This window comes from Leptonychotes weddellii, chromosome 1, assembly GCF_054177405.1.
Source record: "Leptonychotes weddellii isolate Sample4059 chromosome 1, ASM5417740v2, whole genome shotgun sequence".
Lineage (NCBI taxonomy): Eukaryota > Metazoa > Chordata > Mammalia > Carnivora > Phocidae > Leptonychotes > Leptonychotes weddellii.
In genome coordinates, this window is record NC_138369.1 from 7,478,782 (window position 1) to 7,501,941 (window position 23,160).

The following is a 23,160-nucleotide window of genomic DNA, read 5'->3' on the forward strand; positions in this document are numbered from 1 at the left end:
GGGAGGGGAACTAAGCCCCATATTGGGCACTCGTGCCCCCAGAGGGGCAAGGGACTTTGGAGGAACCGGTTTACTTCCCGCCCCCCCAACCAAGCCCGCTGCCCGGGCCTCTCTGTCTCTCTCGGCACTAAACAAAGTTTGCTAAGTAACTTCAAATGTTATTTGAGGACGGCCTGGCCTCAGCCCAAGGCGGCCCTGTGGAAACTTGTTTTTCGCTGCCGAGGCTGCAAGTATCAAAGACACACTTTCGGGGGAGGGTGCTTCGATGCCTCTCCCCCCTCTGTGGCAGGGGCTGGCCCTGAATGGACACACAGACGCACAGAGGCCCGCACCGACAGAGGGACACATACATCACGCTGTGGCTTGCACACCAGACACACGACAGCCGTGGACCACAGCCCATACCATAACACACAAAACATACACGTCCTGACGCACCAAGAGGGGTCGGGGTTCACGGGGTGCTGCCCCCAGCCCACAGGGCCTGGGATTTTTCCAGCTGGTGAGGTTTCTCAAAACCTGAAGTCCTGTATCCTCAGGTCTCCTGGGCATGAGCTGGTGCTCCAACAAGCCCCTTTCCCTCTCTCAGCCTCAGTTTCCCCAGCTGTAGATGGAAGAGGTGGGCCAGGGTGGTGTAAGAAGTGGAGACCCACACTGATTAGGAGAGTGCCTGGCTTTTCTCCTCCCTCTGGCAGGGTTGGTATGAGGAGTGAATCCCTAAAATCGGGGTCTGAGCACGGAGCCTGGAGTACAAGCAGTGCTCTTAAGTGTCACCTGGTGTTACTGCCAGTCCTGACCCCCCCAGACCTGATGCGTGTCCACCCCAACTGGAGGCCCCAACCTCAAGCAGCTCCGGGTTCTCCAGGTCCTAGGCAAGTCTCTGGTCTTCTCACCTTCTTCCTCCATTTTTCTCTGGGCTTTTCTTGAGCTTTCCTCAAATCCCTCCCTTCTCTTGGTCTCCACCATCCCTGTCCAGGCCTGGAGCTCAGGGAAAGTGTGGGAAACAGGCTTAGGGGGTGTGTCCCTCACCGAAGCCAGCCAGACCCAGGGTCCTCCATACCCTGAGATCCCTGATGACTCTTCTGGGGTCCTCCGAACCCAAGCAAGGAGCTGGGTGGGGGGGACCTGAGTTGACAACAGCACGTGTCGGGGAGGCTTTATCATAGGGTCCCTCTGACCTGGCACCTACCAAGGTTTGCAAGCAAGTGGAGTCCCACTGGACTCAACAGGAAAGGCCAAGACCTGAGGGGACACTGGACCTACTGCCCACGGTCCCTGAGAGCCTCCCCCTTTCACTGTTAGCCAGAGCCTCACTGAGGTAGGTTTTCGGGAGTCCCCCAGTCCCAGCCCCACACACTGCCTCATCTCCACTCACAGTCGGTACCCGCAACACCCCGCCACCCGCAGTCTGTCGCGCAGTGACAGCCTGTCACAGGCACTGCCGCACACCGGCACAATCTGTCGTCCACGCACAGTCTCACACGCAACCTGTCACACACACGCACACACACACAGCGGCACAGTCGCACGCACAGCCAGCCTCACACGATCACACCAAGCGTCACAGCTTGTCACAGCCATAGACTCCTCACAATAAAAATAACAGCTACCAACTCCAGAGCAATTATGCCTGGGCAGCAGGCGGAGTGTGTGCATGTGTGTGTGTGTGTGTGTGTGCGCGTGTGTGCACGCGGGCGCATGTGTGCACATGACCTCCTGTAACCCTCCCAAAATGAGGCAGGTATGAGTAACCTGTTTTACAGATGAGGAAACGGAGGCCACAAGGTCGAGTGCCCAGGTCATGGGGCTGGAAGTGGGGAAGGGAGAAATTAGGTCCCCAGGGGCAAGCAAGGCTTAAACAGGTCACCCTCCTTTTCAACTCACTCCTATGTGAGTGGCCCTCCTGTGGGGAGTTCCCTTCCCATTCCTCAGATGGGCAGAACTGAGGTTCTAAGCAGTCCAGCCAAGAAACGGGGAAGGGGCCTCAAACTGTCTGCCCTCTGCTGCGGAAATTTGAGCCCTGCTCTCCAACCCAAGTGCTATTTGGCTCCTCGTGGTGGCAGGATTCCGTGGGTAGGAGCCTTTGACTGGGGCCAGGGTCTCAGTCCACAGGGCGGGGGTGGGGGCGAAGGAGTGGGGGAGTGGGGAATTGGCAGCCGTAGGCACCAGTGAAGTCCCTCAGCCCAAGACAGGGCCCAGAGTCTAGGGCTGCCTGGCACCCCTACTCCCCAAGGCTCTCCGCATTCCAGGGCGATTCTTCCTCCTCCTCCTGCCCGCCTTTCCTCACTTTCCCCTTCTTTGTTCCACCCCTGCTGCTCCCCGGGGCTTCCCCCATTAGAGCTGCCCTGGCCAAAACCAACAGGCCTCCAATGACTTCCCACCGCCGAGACTGGCTGGGCAGCTGGCCCTGCCCCCTGGCCTGCCCAGGGGTTAGATCCAGGCTCTGCTGGCCTCGACCGTGGCCCCAGCACACGTGGCCTCTCCTAGGGGGCTTGAAAGCACATGCACATGGCCCCAGTGCAGCATCCTGGTGCACCCTGGCACCTGCATGCCCGTGTCCGACAACCCAGGAGGGCACTAAGGCGGGCTCGCGCGTGCGCACATAAGCACACTCCCGCACAGAGGCTCAGACAGGGGTCCCAAGCACACCCTTGCCTGGTACCCCCATGGGGGGTAGTGAGACTGCCAGGGGCACACATGTCCATAAACACGCCCTTGCCCGACATCAGATGGGGTCCCCCTCTCACACACACCGCACACACACCACACGCACTCCCCTGCTTGTGCCCAGACCTGGCTCTGAGCACAGGTACTGCCCTGTGGCCGCATGGGTGTGCTGGGCTCAGGTGGGTCGGGGAGCCTACAGGAGCCGCTGATGCCCACACACGTGGCTCAAGGCCCACGCAGGTACACACCTCCCCAGCCTGCACACGCGTGTGTTTCACGTGAGCCGCACACCTGCCAGGCCGCCCAGGGCACCTGGCTCCAAAGCGGCATTCAGGTTGTTGAGGGAGGAGACCCGGAACCGGAGGCCTAATTCCGCCCCCCGCCGGGGGATTTCTCTTAGAACACGCGCCTCCCCAGATGTCCCTGGGGTGAGGGTGAGTGCCCCATAACTGCTACTCAGTGGCGCCCCTGCATGTGACATATTTATATCGGAAATTTGTACCTTTATATATATTTTACACAGAACCTCCCCTCAATGCTCCACGTTTGGACTTGGATTTTACCATCCCCCACTCGGCTTGGTCCCAAACCTGCAAACACTGTTCACCAAGCAGGGACATGGGGCCAGGCGGCAGCAGCCTTCCCCCTTCCCACTGTGGACGCCCCACGTTCTTAAAGGCCGGGCCACACCAACGAATCCTGCAGCACTCCCCGAAACACAATCGCGGGGGTGGGTGCTGGCGGCCAGACGTTGCTTTTTGGTGTGTGTTTGCTGTTGCTGCTTAAATTAATCCTGAGTGACGGCCCACAATTCCTCTCCACAAAGAGGCCATTTAATGCCCCCCTCCTCGGCGAAACTTCCATTTGCCCCCCTGAGTCCAGCTTGGCAGCTCAGACTCTGCGCTGCCCTCCTGGCCTTCCACTCAGGTGCGCCTGGGGGTGGAGGCAGATTCTCCTCGAGCACCAGGGACCTCAGGAGCGAGTGGGTGGATTTTGGAGGGGTGGGAGGTATCTTAAAATAGAAGTGCATTGCTGAGCAGAGGTGGGGCGGGGGTTGTCTCAGGACTCCCTAGATGGTCCCACTGCCGGACGGTAGCGCTTTGATGCCCCAACCAGGCCGCCTCCCACATCGCCCTGGAGATATCCCGCCCCCCCCTCGCCCCCCCCGCCCCCCCCGCAAGTCGGTGCATCACGTCGTGTGCCTTTGCAAACCCCCGGCAGAAATGTGCTACCCGTGCCATGCACTAGCCCCAGCATATGCCCCTTGCCAGGTGCCCACCGCCTACGAACTCCTTTAATTGTCGCCTCCAAGGTGTTCTTTTCGTGCCTGGCATTCCCGGACCCGCTGCAATTAGCTCACGCCCCGGGTGGGGGAGGGCACAGGTGGGTGAAGGTCGTGGGGAGGCCTTCCCTGGGCTCAGGCAGAGGGAGGGCTGTGTTCTTTCCACGCGGCAGGACATGGGCGCTGACAGTCACGGTCACCTGCACCGCACACGACGGGGTGGAAAGGACAACATACCCCTCGCTGGTGCGGATGACCCCGGCCCTGGGGCACCAGAGGGCCGTTGGCCCTGAGCGGGCCGTGCGCAAAGTCGGGCGTGCGCGTGCGCGGAGGCAAAAAGGCGGGAAGCCGTCGTGCGACAAGCGCCTGTGCACACGACGGTTGGGTCACTTGGGCGGAACCGCGCCAGGCGTTGAGCGAGGAGTGAGGACCACTGCCCCCGCGGGCAGGTGAGGGGAAACCGGGAACAGGTGTGAAGGAGCGGAGGCAAAGGATGACGCCTCTGCGGACCCTCAGGCCGGGTCCCTGCGGGGTCCTTGCCTCCCCTCCCCCGCACCGAGCAGGCGGGGCGCCCTTCCACCGGGGCGCGGCCTAACCCCTCGCGGCGACCACCCAAAAGTGACCCCGCGTGGCGTCGTCGAGGCCCTGCCGGGTTCGCGTTCTGGGGCCCTCGCCATTTGCAGCAGCAGAGGCCGCCGCCAGAAGGGGCTCAAATGGCGGCGTTTTGGCCTATAAGCCCGTTGGGTCCCCAGCGCTCCGGGTGGGGCTGTGGGCCGCCTTTGCCTAAGTTGGCTCTTTCGTGCCCATCCGGATACCCGACAGGGGGATAATGCGCGCGAGGGCTTTGGAATGAATGCGATGTTGATAATTCCTGTTATTCTTTAGTCGCGCGGAGGACTTTTGGGGTTAAATGCCCCAGAATCTGCGGGCAACCTTGGGGCACCAATCTGGAGAGGGTCCCTTCTCTGCCCCCCATCGTGCGCGCGTCGCTGCCTCCAGACCCCAGGCCTCGGAAGAGCCTCCCCATTTCTCCCCAAGCCACCACCTCTTTTTGGGGAATAAGGGAGGGGAAATTTAGCAGAGGAGATTTTTGTTTGTTTCGAGGGTTGGCTGGGTTTGGGGGCGTTTGGCCTCCAGCAAGCACCGGGAAGAAATGTGACTAAGTGGCAGAAAATGTGCTTTCCCTTCCCCTCTCCCCTGCCTTCAGGCCGCGGGAGTTGCGCAGTCTCCAAGAACCTTTAAAAAAAATTCCCCCCAGATCCCCTCTGATCGACACTGCCTTTCCTCTCACGGATGACTTCTTGAATTTGGGGTGCTAAGCCCCCCTGCCCCATTGCTGCCAGCCATTCTGCAGCACTACCTGGGCCTGCCAGGGGGGAAAGGATAGAAAAGTGGGAAAGGAACGTGTGCACGGAGTGGGCCCGATTTAACCTGTTGGAGGAGGCTGGTGTCCGCATGAAGCCACCCAGCCACCCCTCCAGAGCTCGAGCAGCACCCCAGCATTCAGTGAAAGCCCCCCGGGGGCCTCCCGCCGGCCCCCTCGGAAACCAGTCATTAACCCGACTTCTTATCGTCCAAATTACTTAAATGTGCTTTGGTGGTGTTAGGTCCTTTTCCTTTTCCATGTGCAGATGACTCAGCCTACTCCAGCTGCGCCTGGGGAGGTGACCCGGGCAGCGGCTGACCCTGCACCCTGAACCCAGAGGCGGCCCATCCCAGCAGCACCTCCCCGGCCCCAGGCTCCCAGACCACACTTGGCTCCCCCCTCCCCTTATATTTCAGGTCATCTTTTCCCTCTTTTTTTTTTTTTAATTTAAAAAAAAATTTAAAGGAGTTTTATTACTTTTTTTTTTTTTTTTAAGCGTGAGACAGAGGCTGATGGAAACGGGCTGTTAAAAAAAGAAAGAAAAATACATGCCGGTGGCACTCTGTGGAGCTGGCGAGCCTCGCCTGCCTCACGACTGAGCTTTTTGGTCGCCAGTTCCCTCGTAGAACCGGGCATGGGGCACCTGGGATCTCCGCTGCTGAAAAGGCGCTATAGAAATGCAAGGAATTATTATGATTTTAATAAAATTGTGTCTCATTTAGGAGCGCGCTTCTGCGCTGCCTCTGTCGTCGGAGCCCGGGTTTGCCGCGGCAAAGTCTGTAATCAGAGAAAAATACCAGCTTTGTTGAGGGTTAGAATGTATCATTGGCTAATGTGTGTGGTTTTTTTTTTTTTTTTAAATAATGCTAAGCATTGGAATAATTAAAGAGTGAGAAATAACTCGTCTCTTCTCTCCCCTCGTCATTGTCTTATTTAAGGGTGAAAAGCGTGCTTTTAGGCAGAGCTGGTTAGTTTTAATGCGGGCTTTTTTTCTCGCCCGCCTTTCCCTCCGCTCCGGTCTGATTCGCAAATCCCCAAACTGGCACAAGCCGGGAAACTTGCGGCAGCCGTTCTTCTCCGGGAGTTGGAGCCTCGCTTTCCTTTTTTCCCCTCTTTCAGAGACAACCCTCTCCTCTTCCCTCCCCCGCCTCTGGGCCCTGACCCACTGCCTGGTTTGCGCTAGAGCGATTTAAAAAAGAAAGAAAGGAAGAAAGGAGCCGGGCTCTGGTACCCCTGTGCCAGCCGAGGGCGCGTTTCCCAGGCGGCGGGCTGGTGGGAAAGTCAAACCGGGTGGGGGGTGTGGGGTCTCAGAGGCAGAGTCTTGATGCCTACCCTGCACTCTCCCCCCCCAAAAAAGAATCAAGTATTTCTAAAGATCGCAGGATTAGAGGGCTCAGATCCCTTGTCATATTTTAAATCAAGCTGAACAGTTCTTTCTTCTCCGGCCCCATATGCAATAGGAAGTGAAAATTCGGTCCTTGAGCCCGACTTGGCAGCCCGGTGCCCGTGGTTGGGGAGAGTGCTGCCCACTAGGGCTGGGCCTGGTGTCCAGCCCCAGGACAGTGCTACCACCACCTAGAGGGCCTAGATTTTGAGGCGGGGGAGCAGAGTAAAGGGCCAGTGGTGGGCATGGCCTGGGGAGATGTCGGAATCGAGGAAAGGGCGCTTCATCAGGGCTGCAGAGGTTTGCTTCAGGCTGGTGGGATGCTAAGTGCTGCCCCGGCCCTTCCCCCAGTTGTGGGGTAGGTGGGCTCAAAAAGAAAAGGGGTTTCTGAAGTGCTTGGGGGAAGTCACAGCTCCCAGTGAGAAAGGAAAGGGAAAAGTGGGCAAGAAATGGGGATAGGGACTTGTGCCCACAGGCACCGCTTCGAGTTGCAAAGGAGTTAGTTAGTTATTTGCTTCAGGTGTTTTTAATTAAATGTGTTTCTCTTTTATTTTCCTTGTTATTTGGTGCTTAGACTTTTCCGCGATCCCTTGCATTTTGTCTTTTTACATAAGCAGAACCCCCCCCCCTTGGAGAGATATTGTGGGAGGTACTTTGCCTTCAGTGCTTTCTCTTTCCTGCTTTTTTTAAAATTTAATTTTAAAATTATAAAGTAAATTTAGTGCGAGTGAAAGTGAGGGGGGAGCCAGCTGGGGCTGGAGCCAGGGAAGGGGGAGGCAGATGCAGCAGGGTTGGGCCTCCCTTCTCCCGGCAGCTCTGCCCCAGGACCCCTCACTCCTTTCCCTGATAGACTTTTGGGGACTGGAATGAGGGCAGCCTGCCTGGATGGGTATTCATTTACCCTTCAGGAATCCCTGGCTCTGCAGAGCCACTTTTTCCCCATTACACGCCACACCCCTGAGACCCCCCAGTCTCTGCCTACGGGCAGGGTGAACCGAGGGTCTCTTACTCCCCTTGAGGGTCTCTTACTCCCCTCGGTCACTATGACTGTTTAGCTTTCAGCTCGGTGGGCCCTGTTTGTCCACCACACACACACGCCCTGCTGGTCTGTTAACCCTGCTGCACAGTTGGTGGCCCTGTTGATGGGATCAGAGCTGGGCAGGCACAGAGAGAGACAGAGAGGCTTGAAACCCCTCTGCAGCCGTGAGGATTTGAGGGGCTGCTTTTCACCGTGCATTTTTTTGTGGTCACATGAGTAGTGCATGCTCCTCTGTTAATACATGTGTGTACATAGGTGCTCGCATTTGACATTACTGGTGGGGGCAGGGGCTGTTTCTAAGGCATATAAACTATGAGACCTCTATAACTTAAAAACTAAAGGCCTGTTCAGCAGTGCTGAAAATGTTCTATTTCTTAATCTGGGTGGGGTTACACAGGTGTTCACTTTGTGAAAATGTATCGAGTGCCAGACTTAGAAGTGTGCAATCTTCTGCTCTTCTTTTTACACATTTCAGTTAAAAAGTTTATTTAAAAAAAAAAAAAAAGGAAGACCCAGCCTCAAAAGAAAAGGCCTTCCCTAACAAAATAATAATGATAATAAATGATGATTTAAATAAGAATGTCCTCCAGCCTGCTTTGCTTAGGTCTCCCGCTAAAGAATGGTGGGAGGGCTTGTAAAAATTAGTGGGCTGATAAAAAAGCTCGCAGGCGTGTGGCCCACGAGGCTTCCAGACCCATCCACGTGTGTACGGAGTGCCAGGAAACTGCCTGCAGACTCAGGTCTAGCTGTAGGATTTTTAACATCTCAGGACCAAAGGATGAGAAGTGGTAAGGAAGAAGTTACTTGCCAATGACATTTTGCTGTCAACATCTGGAAAGCAAAATTGCAGCTGTTATCCCTGCCCCCCCCATTACCACCTCTTGTTTTTTTCTGCACACTTAAATTTTTGTATGCATGCCATCCATATTTCGGTTTTCTGCTCTGTTAAAACATCTTCACGGCTCTGTTCAAATCGAGTTGTTGGGTTTGGGCTTTAAAAAAAATATATATGTATCTCATAGTCTGACAGTATAATTTTTTGAGCAATTTATTTGAACAGGATGGCCATCAATTGATAATCCCTTCCCTTTTCTTTCCCCTTCTCGGCCTTCCCAGGACTGTTTAGGCCAGAAGCTTTCGGGGAGGACGCTCTCGGCTGCCCTCGCCTCTGCTCCTCTGGGCAGGTACTACAGCTTCACCCTCCACGGCCCTTCTGCGGTGTTTTTGTTTTCCCTTCGCCCCCCAAAAATATTTGAACCAAAAAGCCTCTTTTTTTTTTCCTCCACCCACAGCAAACTGAAAGGGCTAGTGAACCGTGATTCAACAGAGCGAGGGCGCCTCTTTTCTTCCTTAGCATTAATTAACTCAAGTTCGTTAGGACGTTGGGTCTGTCGCCCACAGTTTTCTCTTGTGTGTGCTGAATCGGGTCATAGAGGGAGACTTCCCGTGCAAACAGTTTGTGTTGGAGCTGGAGGACACAGAGGGGGAGAGAGGGTGAGAAAGAAAGGGAGCCGTAGAGGGACGGATTGTGGATTGTGGCCGAGGGGTGGTCAGGTCCCGAGCTCCCGGCACCCTGGTGCCAGCCTCCGCAGGGGCTAGACACCAGGGGAATGAAGATTCTCGGGTTTTCTTGGCCATGATCCTGATAAGAAATTAGTTAGGGGGAGCAATACATTTTGAGGGATTGAAAAATGTCTACCTTCCAACTCCTCAAATTGTACATTTTGGGGAAGCCGCTTGCCCAGACAGGGCCGGCCCAGCTTCCCTGAGCCCTCAAGCAGTGAAAATCCCAGGCTGTTCCTATCCAGGCCACCCTGCTCTCTGCCCCCGGCTCTGGGCACTGCCTGTTACCGCAGTAACTGCAAGAAATAGGCTCTCTGTGGGCCAAGGGTTCGAGGAGTGCAGACCGGTGGAGGAGACCGGGGTTCGGAGAAACTCTCCTCTGGCCCTGGTCCTTCTGCCTTCTGTCCTTTGGCGGGGAGTTGGGGGGGGGGTGGTAGACCAGGCAGAGCAAGGTGTTGTCACAATGGATCCTGATGGAGCTCTTAAAGAGGGCCTGGGAAGGCCACAAGAGGAGTCTCAGTGGTGCAGGGGAGGGAGAGGAACATCTCCCCTGGAGGATCCCTAAGCCTTTTGTGGGGTCGGGAGTTACAGCTGGCCTCAGGCAAATATTCAACATTTTGCCATTTGCTCCTGGCCTCCTCTCTTGCCCTCTGGGTATTCTTACAGCGGCCCCACACCGACCTCATCTTCACGTGCTGGTTTCCCCTTGCTGGTGCCTTTTGTCAGGTTTTCAGCTCGCCCAGAAAGTTGTGAAGCTGGCTTGTGGGGTTCTTCCATCTTCCGGGGCCCTTGGCCATCATGGAGTGACACTTTCCAGTCGCACCAGGTGGGTGAGACTCAGGCTCTGCACTGCTCTTGCCCCCTCCATGCTCGCGGCTGCCCTCTGCCTTGTGCATCCCGCGGAGGACCCCCACATAGCCCGCCAGCTGGAGGACAGGGCTCTGGCCTTCCAGGCTTTTATTTCTATTTGGTGACACAAGGAAGTTTCAAGCTAAATAGGGAATTAAAAGACTAGTGATTTTGTTTTCTAGTCTCCGAAGAGGATGAAAGTAAATTTCCAGATGCACTAGAGAGAATAGATGGTCTTCCCAATACCTATATTCCTACCCTATTTTATTTGGTGCCAGGAGGGTGAGGGGAGATGTGCCTGGAGCAGGGTAGTGTTTGGAGCCAGAACGAGGCTGCCTGTTGGCCCAATCCCAGGCCACCGCTCCCAGTTTGTAGACGGGAGGAGAAAAAGAAGGGAAAGGGAGGCGGTTTTATAGGAGAGGAATGTGCGGCCTGGTTCTGATGCAGGCCGTGTCCTAGACCCAGCATGGGGGTGTGGGGCAATTCCATTCAGCAAGCGCGAGGACGCTAGAAAAATCGTGTGGGGCTGCCTTTCCTGAGCAGAGGAAAATAGGCCCAAGTCAGCCAAAAACCCGCTTTGTCCAAATTCTCTGAGCCTCCTCGCAATGTGCATTTTCTGGTTTCCATGCCTGGCATTTCCAGATTCTTGGATGATTTTACTCTGGCTGCAGAGCCCCTTCCCGCCTTCCCCTCCTCCCCCAAAGAGAGGGGAGGCCCCACCTACCTCTAGGATAAGCAGCCTGGCCCCTTCCTTTTGCTTCCTACAGTTCTTTTTCCATCTCTACCGGAGAATCCGGACACTGCCTTCTTCTGTGCCTTCTTGTGTCCCTTCTTCTGTGGGACAATATGGGAGATGTTGGGGATACAAAGTTGAAAATCCCAGGAATTGGGCAGACTAATCAGGGCTCTATTTGTGGCTTTTTAAAATTTCCTGCTTCCTTTTTCACCCATGCTGCAGATAGACAGTAGTAAAATGGATACTGAAATATCTGGTTAGTCCTATGAAGGTTTTGTTAGTTATTTAGTTATATAGTTAGTTATACACTCACTGTGTATAGTTATCCAAATTAGCATGTGTGTGTGTGTGTGTGTATATATATATATATATATATATATATATATAATATGCATGTGTCCAGGGTCTGAGAGAATAAATTTGAGTCTTAAAGCAAGTAGGACGAGGACAGATAAGATTTTTGTAAAGATAAAGAAACATTCAAACGGCAGCCCTGTCTTTAAAGATATAACTTCTTATGCTTCTAAATGTTTCACTGTTGGCAGGTATGGGTCGCTTTCGAAACCTGTCTCAGGCTGGGAAAATTATTTTGTTTCCTTGAAGACTTTTGAATACTGAGTAAGGTTCTGTATGAATTTTCCTATTTTCCCTTAAATAATCCACAAGGCTCCGTTTGTTTTGTGGAGTTTTGGAAAACCACACATTTTACTTTCTTGTGATAGAAGCAGTCATTTTCCTTAGCTAGTTTTTCTTTTTTGCCCCTGACCCAGAGCCCTTGTCTTTTTGTCCATGTTCCTTGTTTGTTTGTTTGTTTTTTCTTTTCTTTTTATTCTCAGCCCTGTCTTTTCTCCCTCTATCTTTGTCTTTCTTTCTTTGCAGTTTTGGGCCCAACTTGGCTTTCTCTCTCCAGGTTTGGCTTTCTTCTCTCTCCTTTTCTCTCTCTCTCTCTCTTTCTCTTTTCCTCTTTTTCTGTGGTCCGATCAGTGTTCTTCTTTTGGAGGCACATTATTCCTAGTGATGTCTGAAACTGGCGTGGGTATTTCAGAAATGTTTCAGTGAAAACTGTTGCTTTAAAAAAAAATCAAATTCTATATACTTGACAATAAGAGAGGCCTTTCTCTCGCAAAGGCAGAAAAATTCCTTTCCACAAACCAAAAAGCCCATGTTAATTTTTAAAGTCTTCTCTCTGGCTTCTCGATTTTTCTTTTAAGTGAAGAAAATACCTTTCCTCCCAAATTGCCGGTTTTTCCTTTATTTCCCCCCCTCTCTTTAGTTTTCTTTTTTGCTCCCTGCTCTCACCAGCATCACTGGCTTCCTCTCCCTCTCCCTGGTTTTTTCTCTCATTCTCTTCCCCCTCCCCTCTCCTCAGAGGCCTGCCTGTCCCCTTGCTTTCTCCATCCCCTGAACCCTTGCACTTGTGGGTGACTCAGCCCTTGGAGAAGCCTTGAATTGTCTGAAGGTTTTTTGTCTTGCTCTTGTCCGTGTGCAGGGTGCAGAGCCTCTGAGCCCTCAGCCCAGGCGGGAGGGGAGAAGGGAAGGAGGCTGGGTCTGGGACAGGTAATCTTCCAACAGAGCCTCCACTCTCTTTAACAAAAGGGGGACAGTCCCCTTTTGTCTGGGGCTCCTGAGGGGCGTGTCCAGGGCCTAGAGCCACCACCAGGGCCATAGAGGAGGAGGAGGCTGCAGCGGTGGGGACACACCAAGTGTTTTGGTTTTTTTTTTAAGATTTTATTTATTTATTTGGCAGAGAGAGACTCAGCAAGAGAGGGAACACAAGCAGGGGGAGTGGGAGAAGGAGAAGCAGGCTTCCCGCCGAGCAAGGAGCCCGATGCGGGCTCGATCTCAGGACCCTGGGATCATGACCTGAGCCGAAGGCAGATGCTTAACGACTGAGCCACCCAGGCTCCCCACACCAAGTGTTTCTAATGGAACCTGAGTGATTCCTTTCTGTGTGTGCCCACAGAAGAGAGAGACCTTCTCCCCTCCCTCTCCAAGCCTTAGGAATACCCTGACCTCAGGCCGCTCTTCCAGAAAACTCCCCCACACGCCCCAGACAGTGGGCCCTGTGGGAACAGGGTGAGGGGAGAGTGTTCCCTGGGAATCCATTTCTGCCCACCTTCAAGGTTACAACAACTGGCAGGAGAAGGACAATTGACGATTGTTCTCCTTCCGTGTTACTCTCCTGGGAAGGGCCTGTTGCTCCTCCCGTTAAGGGAGCACTGAGGGGGCGCACTGGGCTCTGTGTGGATCCCTGAGGCTCTATTGAGAAACTCCACCGGCCCTCCTGGGCCACTTCTATGTCCAATCTCTCTGCCACTCCCTCGACCTTTGACCCCTCCCTTCATCCCGGAGTGAATCACGGATCTTGTCCTGTTTCCTTAACTTCCACGTGGATCCTCTCACCCGCCTTCTCCCCACCACCTACCCGGTTGCACCACCGGTTTCGGAATCAACCCATGTTTAGCGCAACTCTTCCACCCAACACTGTGGTCTGTGAGATGGAATATGCCAGAATTCTCCAGGAGGCCCATGTTGGCCATTTTCTGTTCGGTGTCTAATATTTAGTATAAATCAAAATGCCAGAAAAACACCCATGTGCCAAATATAAACTCACTTCTGGTTTTTACCATCTCATCTTGACTCTTAGAAAGTAAGATTGCTTCTCTCAAGGTGGAGAGGCAGGGTTTGGTATCTTATGTCACTCATTTAACATCTTTGGCTAATTGGACTGAAGCTGGTTATTAACATGATGTTAATTATTGAACGCTACTCTAAGAGGCCTGTCTGCAATGACACCTGCCTCCTGCTTGCTCACCTCTGTTTCTCTTGGGGTCAGCTGTGAGCTCACTTCAGACGATTCAGGACCTGGGCTGGGGTCCCAGGTGCTGGCCGGCACCTTCCCATTGTCAGGCTTCAGCGCCAGCCCAGGGCTGCATGTTTTGTGCTGGCACACCCCAGGCACTCTTCCGGGAACCTTTCTGCCAGCATGAAGGCCACCGAGCACAGGGTTTCAGATGGGGAAGAAAGGGGCACGAGTGAGCAGTGACCGTTTCCCCCCCCATGCCAGCTGAGGGTTGAGCCTCGCCTGGGGAGAGGGCAGCTGTAGGGACAGTTCCGAGCGGGATCAGCCTCTCCCTGTCTGTTTGAAGTCTCTGCCCTTCTTTTAATAACTGTCTCCTCCTTACAGCTTCTCCAAGGCCTAAGGCAGGCTGCTCAGTAGCCCCTTGCAGAGAGAACCCGTGGAGATGGCACTCACCCCAGGCCTCCCTCTCCTGAGCTCACCCTCCCGCCTGGCTGGGAGGGAGGCCGCTTCCCTATGACTCGGTTTCCCCAAAGTTGTCCCGCTTTTCCTGCTAGAGCCCTTTCCTTCCCGTTTTGTTGTTTCCTGTCTTCGCGTTCTCCCTTTTATATCGGTTTCTTTTTGTACACTCTTGCACCTTGCTCCTCTGTAGGGGTTCGGGCCCTTTAGTCTGAATTGAATTGGGGGGTAGGTGAGTGTTGTCCCTCCTCCAACCAAGAAACACTTAAACATAGATCAAGTGGAGAGGGCAAAGCTGGAGAAAGCAAAGAATGAAGTGTCTGGGGGTTGGGGGGAGGCCTTGAAAGACTCAGTGACTGTTCTGAAGTAGTGTCCATCTTCCTGCCTTTGTCACTTCTCCCTGGGATTGGCTGTTGTGTTTGTGGCTGCATGTAGTGCTTGTCAGCGGAGTGCTGTGACAGGAGGCTATTTTAATAAACTGTTGCAGTTTCTCGAGCCGAGCTGCATTGCGTTGGCATCCCTCGTCACCGCTAATGGAGCGTGCGTGGCTGGGTGTGGGCTGAGGGAGGCGGTCGAGCTCGCTGGGGGTCTGGGGTGGGGGTGCGCCTCGTCTGGGAGTGCTCCCGCCAGCGGCAGCGGGGCCCGGGGAGGAAGGGGTGGCCGCACCCTGGGCGCCAGGTCCCTGCCCTGGAAGTGCTGCTGGCATCGACACTTTCCGAGCTCTCTTTCTTCTCTTTCTATTCATAGCATCGCAGGCTCGTGTGTATGGCCAGGGAGGAAAACTTCCACTCGCCCCTGTGCGCTCCATAAATAAAAAAAGAAATAGAACCAGAAAGAGAGAGTGTGAGGGCCTGAGAGAAAGAGACTGAAACCAAAACACAGAGAAGGCGCAGCTGCTCTCCCCAAGGCCTTCTGGGGCGCCCGCCTGAGCCAGGCCTTTATTTATTTCTTTTTCTGGCTTAAAAAAAAGAGAAAAAAAATCCGTGTCTTCCTCAATCCTAGTCCCCCCAGCTCTACACCCCCCCCTCCAAATTTGCTGGCTGGCTGCTGCCAAATGGACCCGAGTGGGAGCCTGGAATGAAAAATTCATAACTGCTGGACTTTGCTTGTTCATTAGATGTGAACTTGTCGATTGGGCAAATTGTTTTTGGTCTCCAACTGCCGGGGGCTCTCCCCACCCTCCCGGCTCTCCCGGTTCCCTCCTCCCCTTGGACACAGCCATTGGCTGCTCGAGGATGTCTCATTGCCAAATAGGTGGATCCTTCTCTCTCTCTCTCTCTCTCTCTTCCTTCCCCCCCCCCTTTTACTGGCTTTGGCACAGGCAAATGGATGGAGATTGAGCATGAAAGGGGAGAGAGAGGGAGTTTGAGAGAGAAAAGCAAAAAAAAAAATCCAAAACCCAACCAGCGCTCGCTCTCTCTCTCTCTCTCTCTCACACACACACACACACACACACAGCACCATCCCATCCACGTCCTCCCTCGCTCTCTCCCTCTCTCTCTTCTTTCCTCCCTCCCTCCCTTACTCCCTCTCTCTCTTTTGCACGCGTCTGCCAGCGACGGTCTGCAGCCGGTCCGAACTCGTCCTCTTCCCCGGGAATCTGCGAGCTCCCCCTTTGCCTGCGATCAGGCTCAGAGGCGGAGGGAGGCAGCGCGAAGTTTACACCCCTGTGCCGCTGCCAAAGCCGAAAGCCTTTTTCTTCAGCTGCCGCTTTCCCCCTCCTGGTTTTTGTTTTTGTTTTGTTTTGCACGGGGGGTGGGGTGGGGTGGGGGGTGGGGTGGGGTGTGCTGTGTGTTGGGGGTGGTGATTGGGAGGTAGGTTTTGATTTTTAAATTTTGCATATTTTCCTTCTCTCTCTCTCTCTCTCTTTTTAAACTGAAAGAGGATGCACAGGAGGCGAAATTGAACATTTTTTTGTTGGCTTTTGTTTACCTGGCGTGTGTGGCAACCGGCTCGCTCCCTCTCTCTGCTTGCTATCCCTGACCTTTCTTTCTTTTTGCTCCTTTTCAAAAAAAATATTAATTTCCCCCTTCTGTGCAATGGAGCGTGGAGGGGGGAGGAGGGGGAAGGGTTTGAGAATCCACCCAAGCCCGGCCCCTATTCCCCAGAACACCAATAATAACCCCCTTTAAAACATTTACCTTCCTCCCCTGCTCCTCCCCCTCCCCCCTCCCCCCACCCGCCCCCAACTCACAACTCTGTTGAGTCCAGAAGCTCAGAATCGGGCGTTGGGCTTTGCCGGGTGCTTCAGATCAATGGTAATTATTTAATTTTTTCCAGTTTTATTTTTGTAAACAGAAATCAATTATTATTTAAACTTCAAACAAGCAAACAAGCAAAAAAAAAAAAAAAAAACCAAAACCGAAAACAAAAACAAAAAGCGGGAGCCCAGCCCTCTGTCACCTGACTGAGTGGGAAAGAGGGTGAAGGGGTCAGTGGGGAAGGGGCTGCAGGACGCCCCACGTAGCTTTTAACCCTAATGTGGCCGAGGCAACCACCTTATTTGTGCTAACATGAAGTGTTTTGTTCCTTATTACTGTGATTAACATTAGTATCGGTGTCGGTAACAAAGCTGAAATCACATATTTAGGGTTTAGATCTGATTTAAAAAAAATGCTGGGGTGGATGTTCCAATTGGAGCAGGAGAAAAGAGAATGAAAACAGCTTGGGGAGGGGAATGCCAAATCCGGTTCCTCGCTGGCTCCTGGATGTCATGTTCTCTTTTTGGGGGTGGCCAAAACCCGACCGGTGTCGGGACTCGAGGCGGCCCCCGCACGCCTAGCCCGGGCGTCCACGGGAGTCGGTGCAGACCGGACCCTGCACCGGGGCGAGCTGACAGGAGTTTGCGGCAGCGATAGAACATGGAGATGTCATGGGCGCGACAGAGCCTGGCGGGGATACCAGCAGCGTGTGTGTGTGGACGGCAACGTTGTCTGTGCGCGCGTGTGTGTGAGTGAGTGAGGGAGAGAGAGAGAGAGAGAATAGGTGTGTGCTCAGGCGCTGGGTGCCTCTGTCTGGCTGCTGAGGCTGACATGGGAGCAAGCGGCTGGCGAGGCTGGTGGTGGCTCCAGACCACACTTCTGTAGAACAATCACGAGAGAAAATTGTCGTGGGAGGGGGGGAGGAGGAGGAGGCGGCGGTTTTTCTTGTGCCCCCCTTCTAACGCTTCTTTTCTCCTTTTCTCTTTCCCCCTCACCCCGGCTTCCCCTCCTCCCGTCCTCCCTCGCCCCGCATGCTCCCGGCTTGCCGCCTGCAGGATGAGTTCCACCCGTTCATCGAGGCGCTGCTGCCTCACGTCCGCGCCTTCTCCTACACCTGGTTCAACCTGCAGGCGCGGAAGCGCAAGTACTTCAAGAAGCACGAGAAGCGGATGTCGAAGGACGAGGAGCGGGCGGTGAAGGACGAGCTGCTGGGCGAGAAGCCCGAGATCAAGCAGAAGTGGGCATCCCGGCTGCTGGCCAAGCTGCGCAAAGACATCCGGCCTGAGTTCCGAGAGGACTTTGTGCTGACCATCACGGGCAAGAAGCCCCCCTGCTGCGTGCTCTCCAACCCCGACCAGAAGGGCAAGATCCGGCGGATTGACTGCCTGCGCCAGGCTGACAAGGTGTGGCGGCTGGACCTGGTCATGGTGATTTTGTTTAAGGGGATCCCCCTGGAAAGTACTGATGGGGAGCGGCTCTACAAGTCGCCCCAGTGCTCGAACCCCGGCCTCTGCGTCCAGCCACATCACATTGGAGTCACAATCAAAGAACTGGATCTTTATCTGGCTTACTTTGTCCACACTCCAGGTAGGTCACTCTCCACCCCCCACCCCCCATTTTATTTTACTTGCCGCCATTTGTTTTGTGTGTATCGCTCCTCTTCTTTTCCAAAGGATCCATGCAATGGGCCTAACTAGCACGCCTGTCCTGCGGGGCCGGGGGGGGGGCGGGGGGGGCGCTGCAGCCTGTGTAATGTTCCCGGTTCCCTTCTGTTTCCCTCCACCCTCTCCATTCTTCCTCCTTCGCTCCCTTGCCAGGGTACCTACCGGGTTGTCGTGCATCTCCCTCTTTGGAGGACTCATCTTACCCAAAAGACGCTGCAGGTCTTAGGACTGGGGCCACACTGCCCCTGAATTACCCACAATGGTGAGAGTTGGTGATGAACACTACCACACACATACAAAAATCACTCGTTGCTCAGATTTAAAATGAGTCAGAAGTATTGGGAGCCAGGTGCTGGCTTTCCTGCGGCTTCCCCACAAGTCCTAGGGAAACGCGGGATTTGGCACAAGCGGGGTGGGCAGCAGTTCGGTGGAGAGAGGGGCGTGTAAAACCCCCGGTTAGGAGCCAGAATGAATAGAAAAGAGAAGAGAAGGCAGAGGCAGGCAGATTCTGGGGCCCAGATGCCCAGGCGGGCGCTGTTGTGGCTGGGATTTGGCTGCCGGAGAGTAGGAAAGTCGTTTGACTTCATAGAAAGTGAAAAGGAGCAGGAGATTCCGTGCGCTCTCCCTTCCGCGGTGTGTGGCTCCAGTGGGGAGACCCCAGGATGGCTGCCCACACCCCCCACCCCTCGGCTGGGAAGCACAGAGGCTCTCCCCAGCACAGGCATGGCAGGGAGGAGCGTCGTTGCTGCGGTGGTCTGAGAGAAACAAACAATCCAAAAACTGCAAATTTTCCTTTTCCTTTTGTGTTCCAAGTAGTTCCAGTTCTCCTCTTTGCTTTTCCAGTTTACCCAGCATTTTGGGTCGGGGTGGTGCAGTTCTCTTCCTCTGTTCCTTTCACTGCCCCCCCCCACCCTTTCCCTTTTTATAATTTCTTTCCGCTTTTGTTTTCTTACAAATTGAAACAGAGATGGCTGGTTAATTTTTAGCCTCCACTCAGCTACGCCCAATTTACTGCCGCCTTTGAAACCTAAACGGGCGGCACTCTGTGATTAAGCAAGGCAGAAGTGTGTTTACATTATGCCCAACCAACTTGTAATGAGAGGGCTACCAAACCTTTTTCTCTGTGTATGTGTGTGTGTGTTTTTTTTTCCTTTCCACCATTCCGGTATTTTCTTCCCCCTTGTTTCCCTTCTTTCTCTCTTTATGCAAATGTAACAGAATGTGGCTTAACTTCAACTCTGGTGAATGTTCTTTCCCGCAAGTGTGTGTGTGTGTCTTCCTTCCTGTTCATTCATAAAAAAGAAAAGCAACTCACTTTTCTGCTGTGGTCACTCCCTTGCCTGTTTGGGAAGTTGGGAGGAGTGGTATGACTTAATCCAGAGATGAAATTTGGGGGAGCTTTTAGCATCGCGTCAGGAAGGTAACCTTTACTAGGATTGGCACTGATGGTTTATATGTTGGACAACTCTGGGGAGGAAAAGGTGGTGTTGGAGGCCTCTCTCCTTACTCAGTCACATTCTCTCTTATTCTGAGAGGTGGCTTTGGTGGTTAGTTGGAGGCAGTGGACAACCCCTGCCCCCCTTGCCCTGGCCCCCGAAGCCATTGCTCCCTCCATGGATCTTTCTAGGCCTACACCTGGCCCCCTGTGACTATCGTGACCCCTCATGAAGAATGCCTAGCTGCCAGGCCTCTCCTCTGTTCGTCCTTTTTCTTTCTGGAAATGAGACTAAAGAAAAATTTGAAAAGTTATCCTCTCATTCTCTGTCTACACAGCAAGTTAGAGTGGGGAGGGTGTGTGCCTGGTGGTGCTGGAGGTAGCTTTGGGGGAGCTTGGAGCCTTGAGTTTGTGTCTGTCAGATAGATCTTCTGCAAGGGGATTCGGTATCTTCTGATTTCAGAACTAGGGCCTCTGAGATGGAAATCAGTACTCATCTTTCTCTGGCTTCCTCCTATCCTGCTCTCTAGCTAGATCCCTGTAGCCGAGCTGCTTCCCTTTCCTCTTTTATTTTAGGCCAAATTCTTGACTGCTGCCAGCATGGGGCTGAGGTAGGATGAAGTGTGTGTGATGAAGGAGACGGTTTGTGGCCAGCCTCCTGGCTCCTGGACTAACCAGGCAGGTGTCGGGAGAAGGGAGGCATCCCCGCCCACCCCCCAGCTATAATGAGATCACTTGCCCAGGAATATGAACGAATTCATGCCCCATCGAATGCGACCGCAGCCATTTCTGTCCCGGCTGAGGTCCAGTTCCTTGACAAAAGCTGAGTGGAGAACTGAGGACATTTTTAAATAATTCATCTCTACTCCGGCTCCCTGGACTCCAGATAGTTTCAACGAAGGTAGGATTTCTTGCTGGAATTGCTTTAATTCAGACGTGCCTCACTGCAGGAGCAGGGGTGAGTCGTTGCGGCACAGGCCACCTGTGGGCCTGGGGTAGATGGTCTCAAGAATGCGAGGAGCAGGCACGGCTTTGCCCCCAAGCCACCCCAGTGTGCTAGAAAATGTCTTCTCCTGGCTAATTCCCCAGACAGCATCGATGTGACAGCACAGCCTTCTCCATGCCCGTGCACTCGACGTCCTCAGCAGGCCGCCCCTTGTTCCTTCCCCGCCCTGGAACCTGGGAGTGGGGGCTAGGGTGGCAAGGGCTCAGACAAGAGTTGCCGTGGATTCTAAAAGAAGTCCTTTTCTTCCCTTAAAACTGGGCCGAAGGATCAGTCTGGGCTGAGCTGGTGGTGCCGGGTGTGACGACAAGTGAATTTGACACGGTGCAAAGCGTGAGGGCACTGCTTTACCTCCACGTGCCATCGTCATCCGTGGCCCTTGCGTGCTCTTATTTTGCCCCACATGAAGCTTCGAGAGGAGCCATGGTTGGGGAGGGAATCTAGGACGTGTGTGTGATGTCTGGAGCTGCACTCCCAGTGTGCGGCGTCTGAAAGACCGCCCAGAGTGTGTTACGGCCTCCATGAGGGTTAGCCTTCCTGCTGGGAAGGAGTCTCGCCATGTGTTTGTCCCATTTAGGAGGGGACGTTGAGGCAGCTCAGGGTCAGAGAGCACTGTCATGGGGAGGAAAGGTGTATACCTGATGATGTCCTTCCTTCCAAAGAGGTTGCCCTAAGGCAGGTGGTCGAAGATAGGCTGGGAGCGCGGGTCCAGGAGGCCTCTGCTTGTGTGGGGAAGGATGGTTGCGCTGGTCTGGGAATGCTGCTAGACTCTTTCCAAACCTTCCACGGGGCCCTGAAGGTGAACTGGTATCTTCAGACCTGCCCTAACCTAGGCTTCGGCCCTAGGAAATAGAAAAATCTGGGCGCCTGGCTGGCTCTGCTGAAAGAGCATGTGCCTCTTGATCTCGGGTTGTGAGTTTGAGCCCCACGTTGGGTGGAGAGATTGCTTAAAAATTAAAAAGAAAATCTGAAAGTAATAAAATGCTTTACTGAATGGAAATGGCAGTGGAGGCCCGTGAAGTCCAGATATTCGGGTGGTGGTTTTTTCCTTTATATCCACTTTTTCATTATGGAGAAATTCACACGTAGAAGGAGCCCCCTTCACCGGTGCCAGTAGTTTGCCAACTTACGGCCAGTCTCGACTCATCCATACCCCCCACTGCCCACCCACGCTGTGTCATTTAGAAGAAAATCCAGGCATTGTAGCTTTTCGTCTGTAAATATATCTGCGCACATCTCTAAAGATAAGGAGTTGTGAAGAACATAACCGCAATATCACTGTCACACCTAAAAATAATTTCTTTAGTTTCTTTAGTTTGGTCGGGCTAGTCCGTGTTTACATTTCCCTAATCATCTGATTTTGTTGGTTTCTCTAGGTCAGGATCAGGATCGGAATCAGGTGCACACAGGGGTGTCTGGCTGGCTCAGTCGGTAGAACATGCGACTCTTGATCTCAGGGTCGTGAGTCCAAGCCCCATGTTGGGCGTAGAGCTCTAAAAAAAAAAAAAAAAATCAGGTGCACACATTGTAATGGGTCGATAGGTCTTTCAAGACTCATAACGTCTAGGTTATAACCTCCTCCATCTTGGTTTCTTTTCCGGCAGTTTTTATGTTGTTGCTATTAAAGGACCTGGATCATTTGTCCTGTAGGGTTTCTCTGTCTGGACTCCGCAGCCTATGCTCCTTTGGGTTGTTCAGGGCAGTGCTCTGAAAGGAGATTCTGCCTCCCTCCTCACTTCCAGGTCCTGGGACGGCTGGACCTTACCCAGCACAGGAAATGGATTAGCACCTAAGGAATTGTCTAAGCGAACTTTTACAAATGCACGGTCACCCTTCTCAGGTATTAAAGTCCCCTGGTTTTGCTCTCTGCAGAGCTCAGGGCTTTGCAGTGAGCATTGGTTTTCAGGTCCGAGGGAGGACTCCTCATCTGGGTCCCTCCCTGGTGGTAGAGGGCATCGTTCGGCCATGTTAGCCCTGCCAAGATGCCCCGAAGTCTTCGCTGGACGCTCGGCCCATCTGGTGGCTCTGGTGCCAGTGCATGGGAGGGGCCAGAGGAGCACCAGCCGCGCTCTTGGGGGACTAACTCCTAGCATGGCCCCTGTGCCACCTCACCCACGGCCTCCCTTTTCAAGGCCCAGAAATGCCACTGGTCTGCGTCTTTGAGGCAACACCATCTGGTGCCAGGGCTAGCGGAGACCGCAGGGCCCAGGAACCAGATTCATACGATTCGCAAGATCTACGGATCAGCTTTTAACCCAATGTAATGTCCCCTTTAGAACATCCTGGAGGAGAGGTCGGTTTTGTGCAAAGGTCAACTTCGGTCGTAAAATTCTTCTGTTCATCCAACCCCGAGAATGGTTAAAGGGATGAAAGCAGCTAACACGTACAGATACAGGCACAGAGCGGGCAGGCAGGGGCTCATAGCTGCCGCAGTCACGGCTGTTAGGACTTCGTGCGCCCAAGGCTGCCTCCCTATCACCTTCACCTGCCAGTCTCATTTCTGGTAAGGGACGATGCAGGTGAGAGCTAAGTTTTCTGTAACATGGCAGCCTCTCAGATGCTGAAGCCCGCTCTCATGGTTCCTTTCCACCCATCTCCCCAGGAAGCTGTCCTTTCTCCAGGCCAAACATTGCCGGTCCCTCCCGCCTCCCGCACTGGACGCAGTTCCTCGAGCCCTTGCCATTTTGGTCACCACTCCCTGGAGGCCCTCTT

General features: G+C 53.7%; 1 protein-coding gene across 10 annotated transcripts in view; it reads left to right on the forward strand.

Annotated features, from left to right (window-relative positions):
• The window catches only part of NFIX (nuclear factor I X), a 93,399-nt gene that overhangs the window by 10,789 nt on the left and 59,450 nt on the right, over positions 1-23,160 (forward strand). For 3 of the 10 annotated variants that reach the window (XM_081813560.1, XM_081813579.1, XM_081813586.1), the window contains exons 1-2: positions 16,495-17,057; positions 17,402-17,933. In XM_081813560.1, the coding sequence (XP_081669686.1) occupies positions 17,007-17,057; positions 17,402-17,933 (583 nt within the window). In that variant the 5' untranslated portion in view covers positions 16,495-17,006. Of the gene's footprint in view, positions 1-8,750; positions 8,923-15,589; positions 15,870-15,934; positions 16,404-16,493; positions 17,058-17,401; positions 17,934-23,160 lie in introns of those variants that run through there. The other 7 variants (XM_081813603.1, XM_081813616.1, XM_081813598.1 and 4 more) reach the window with 6 other exon arrangements.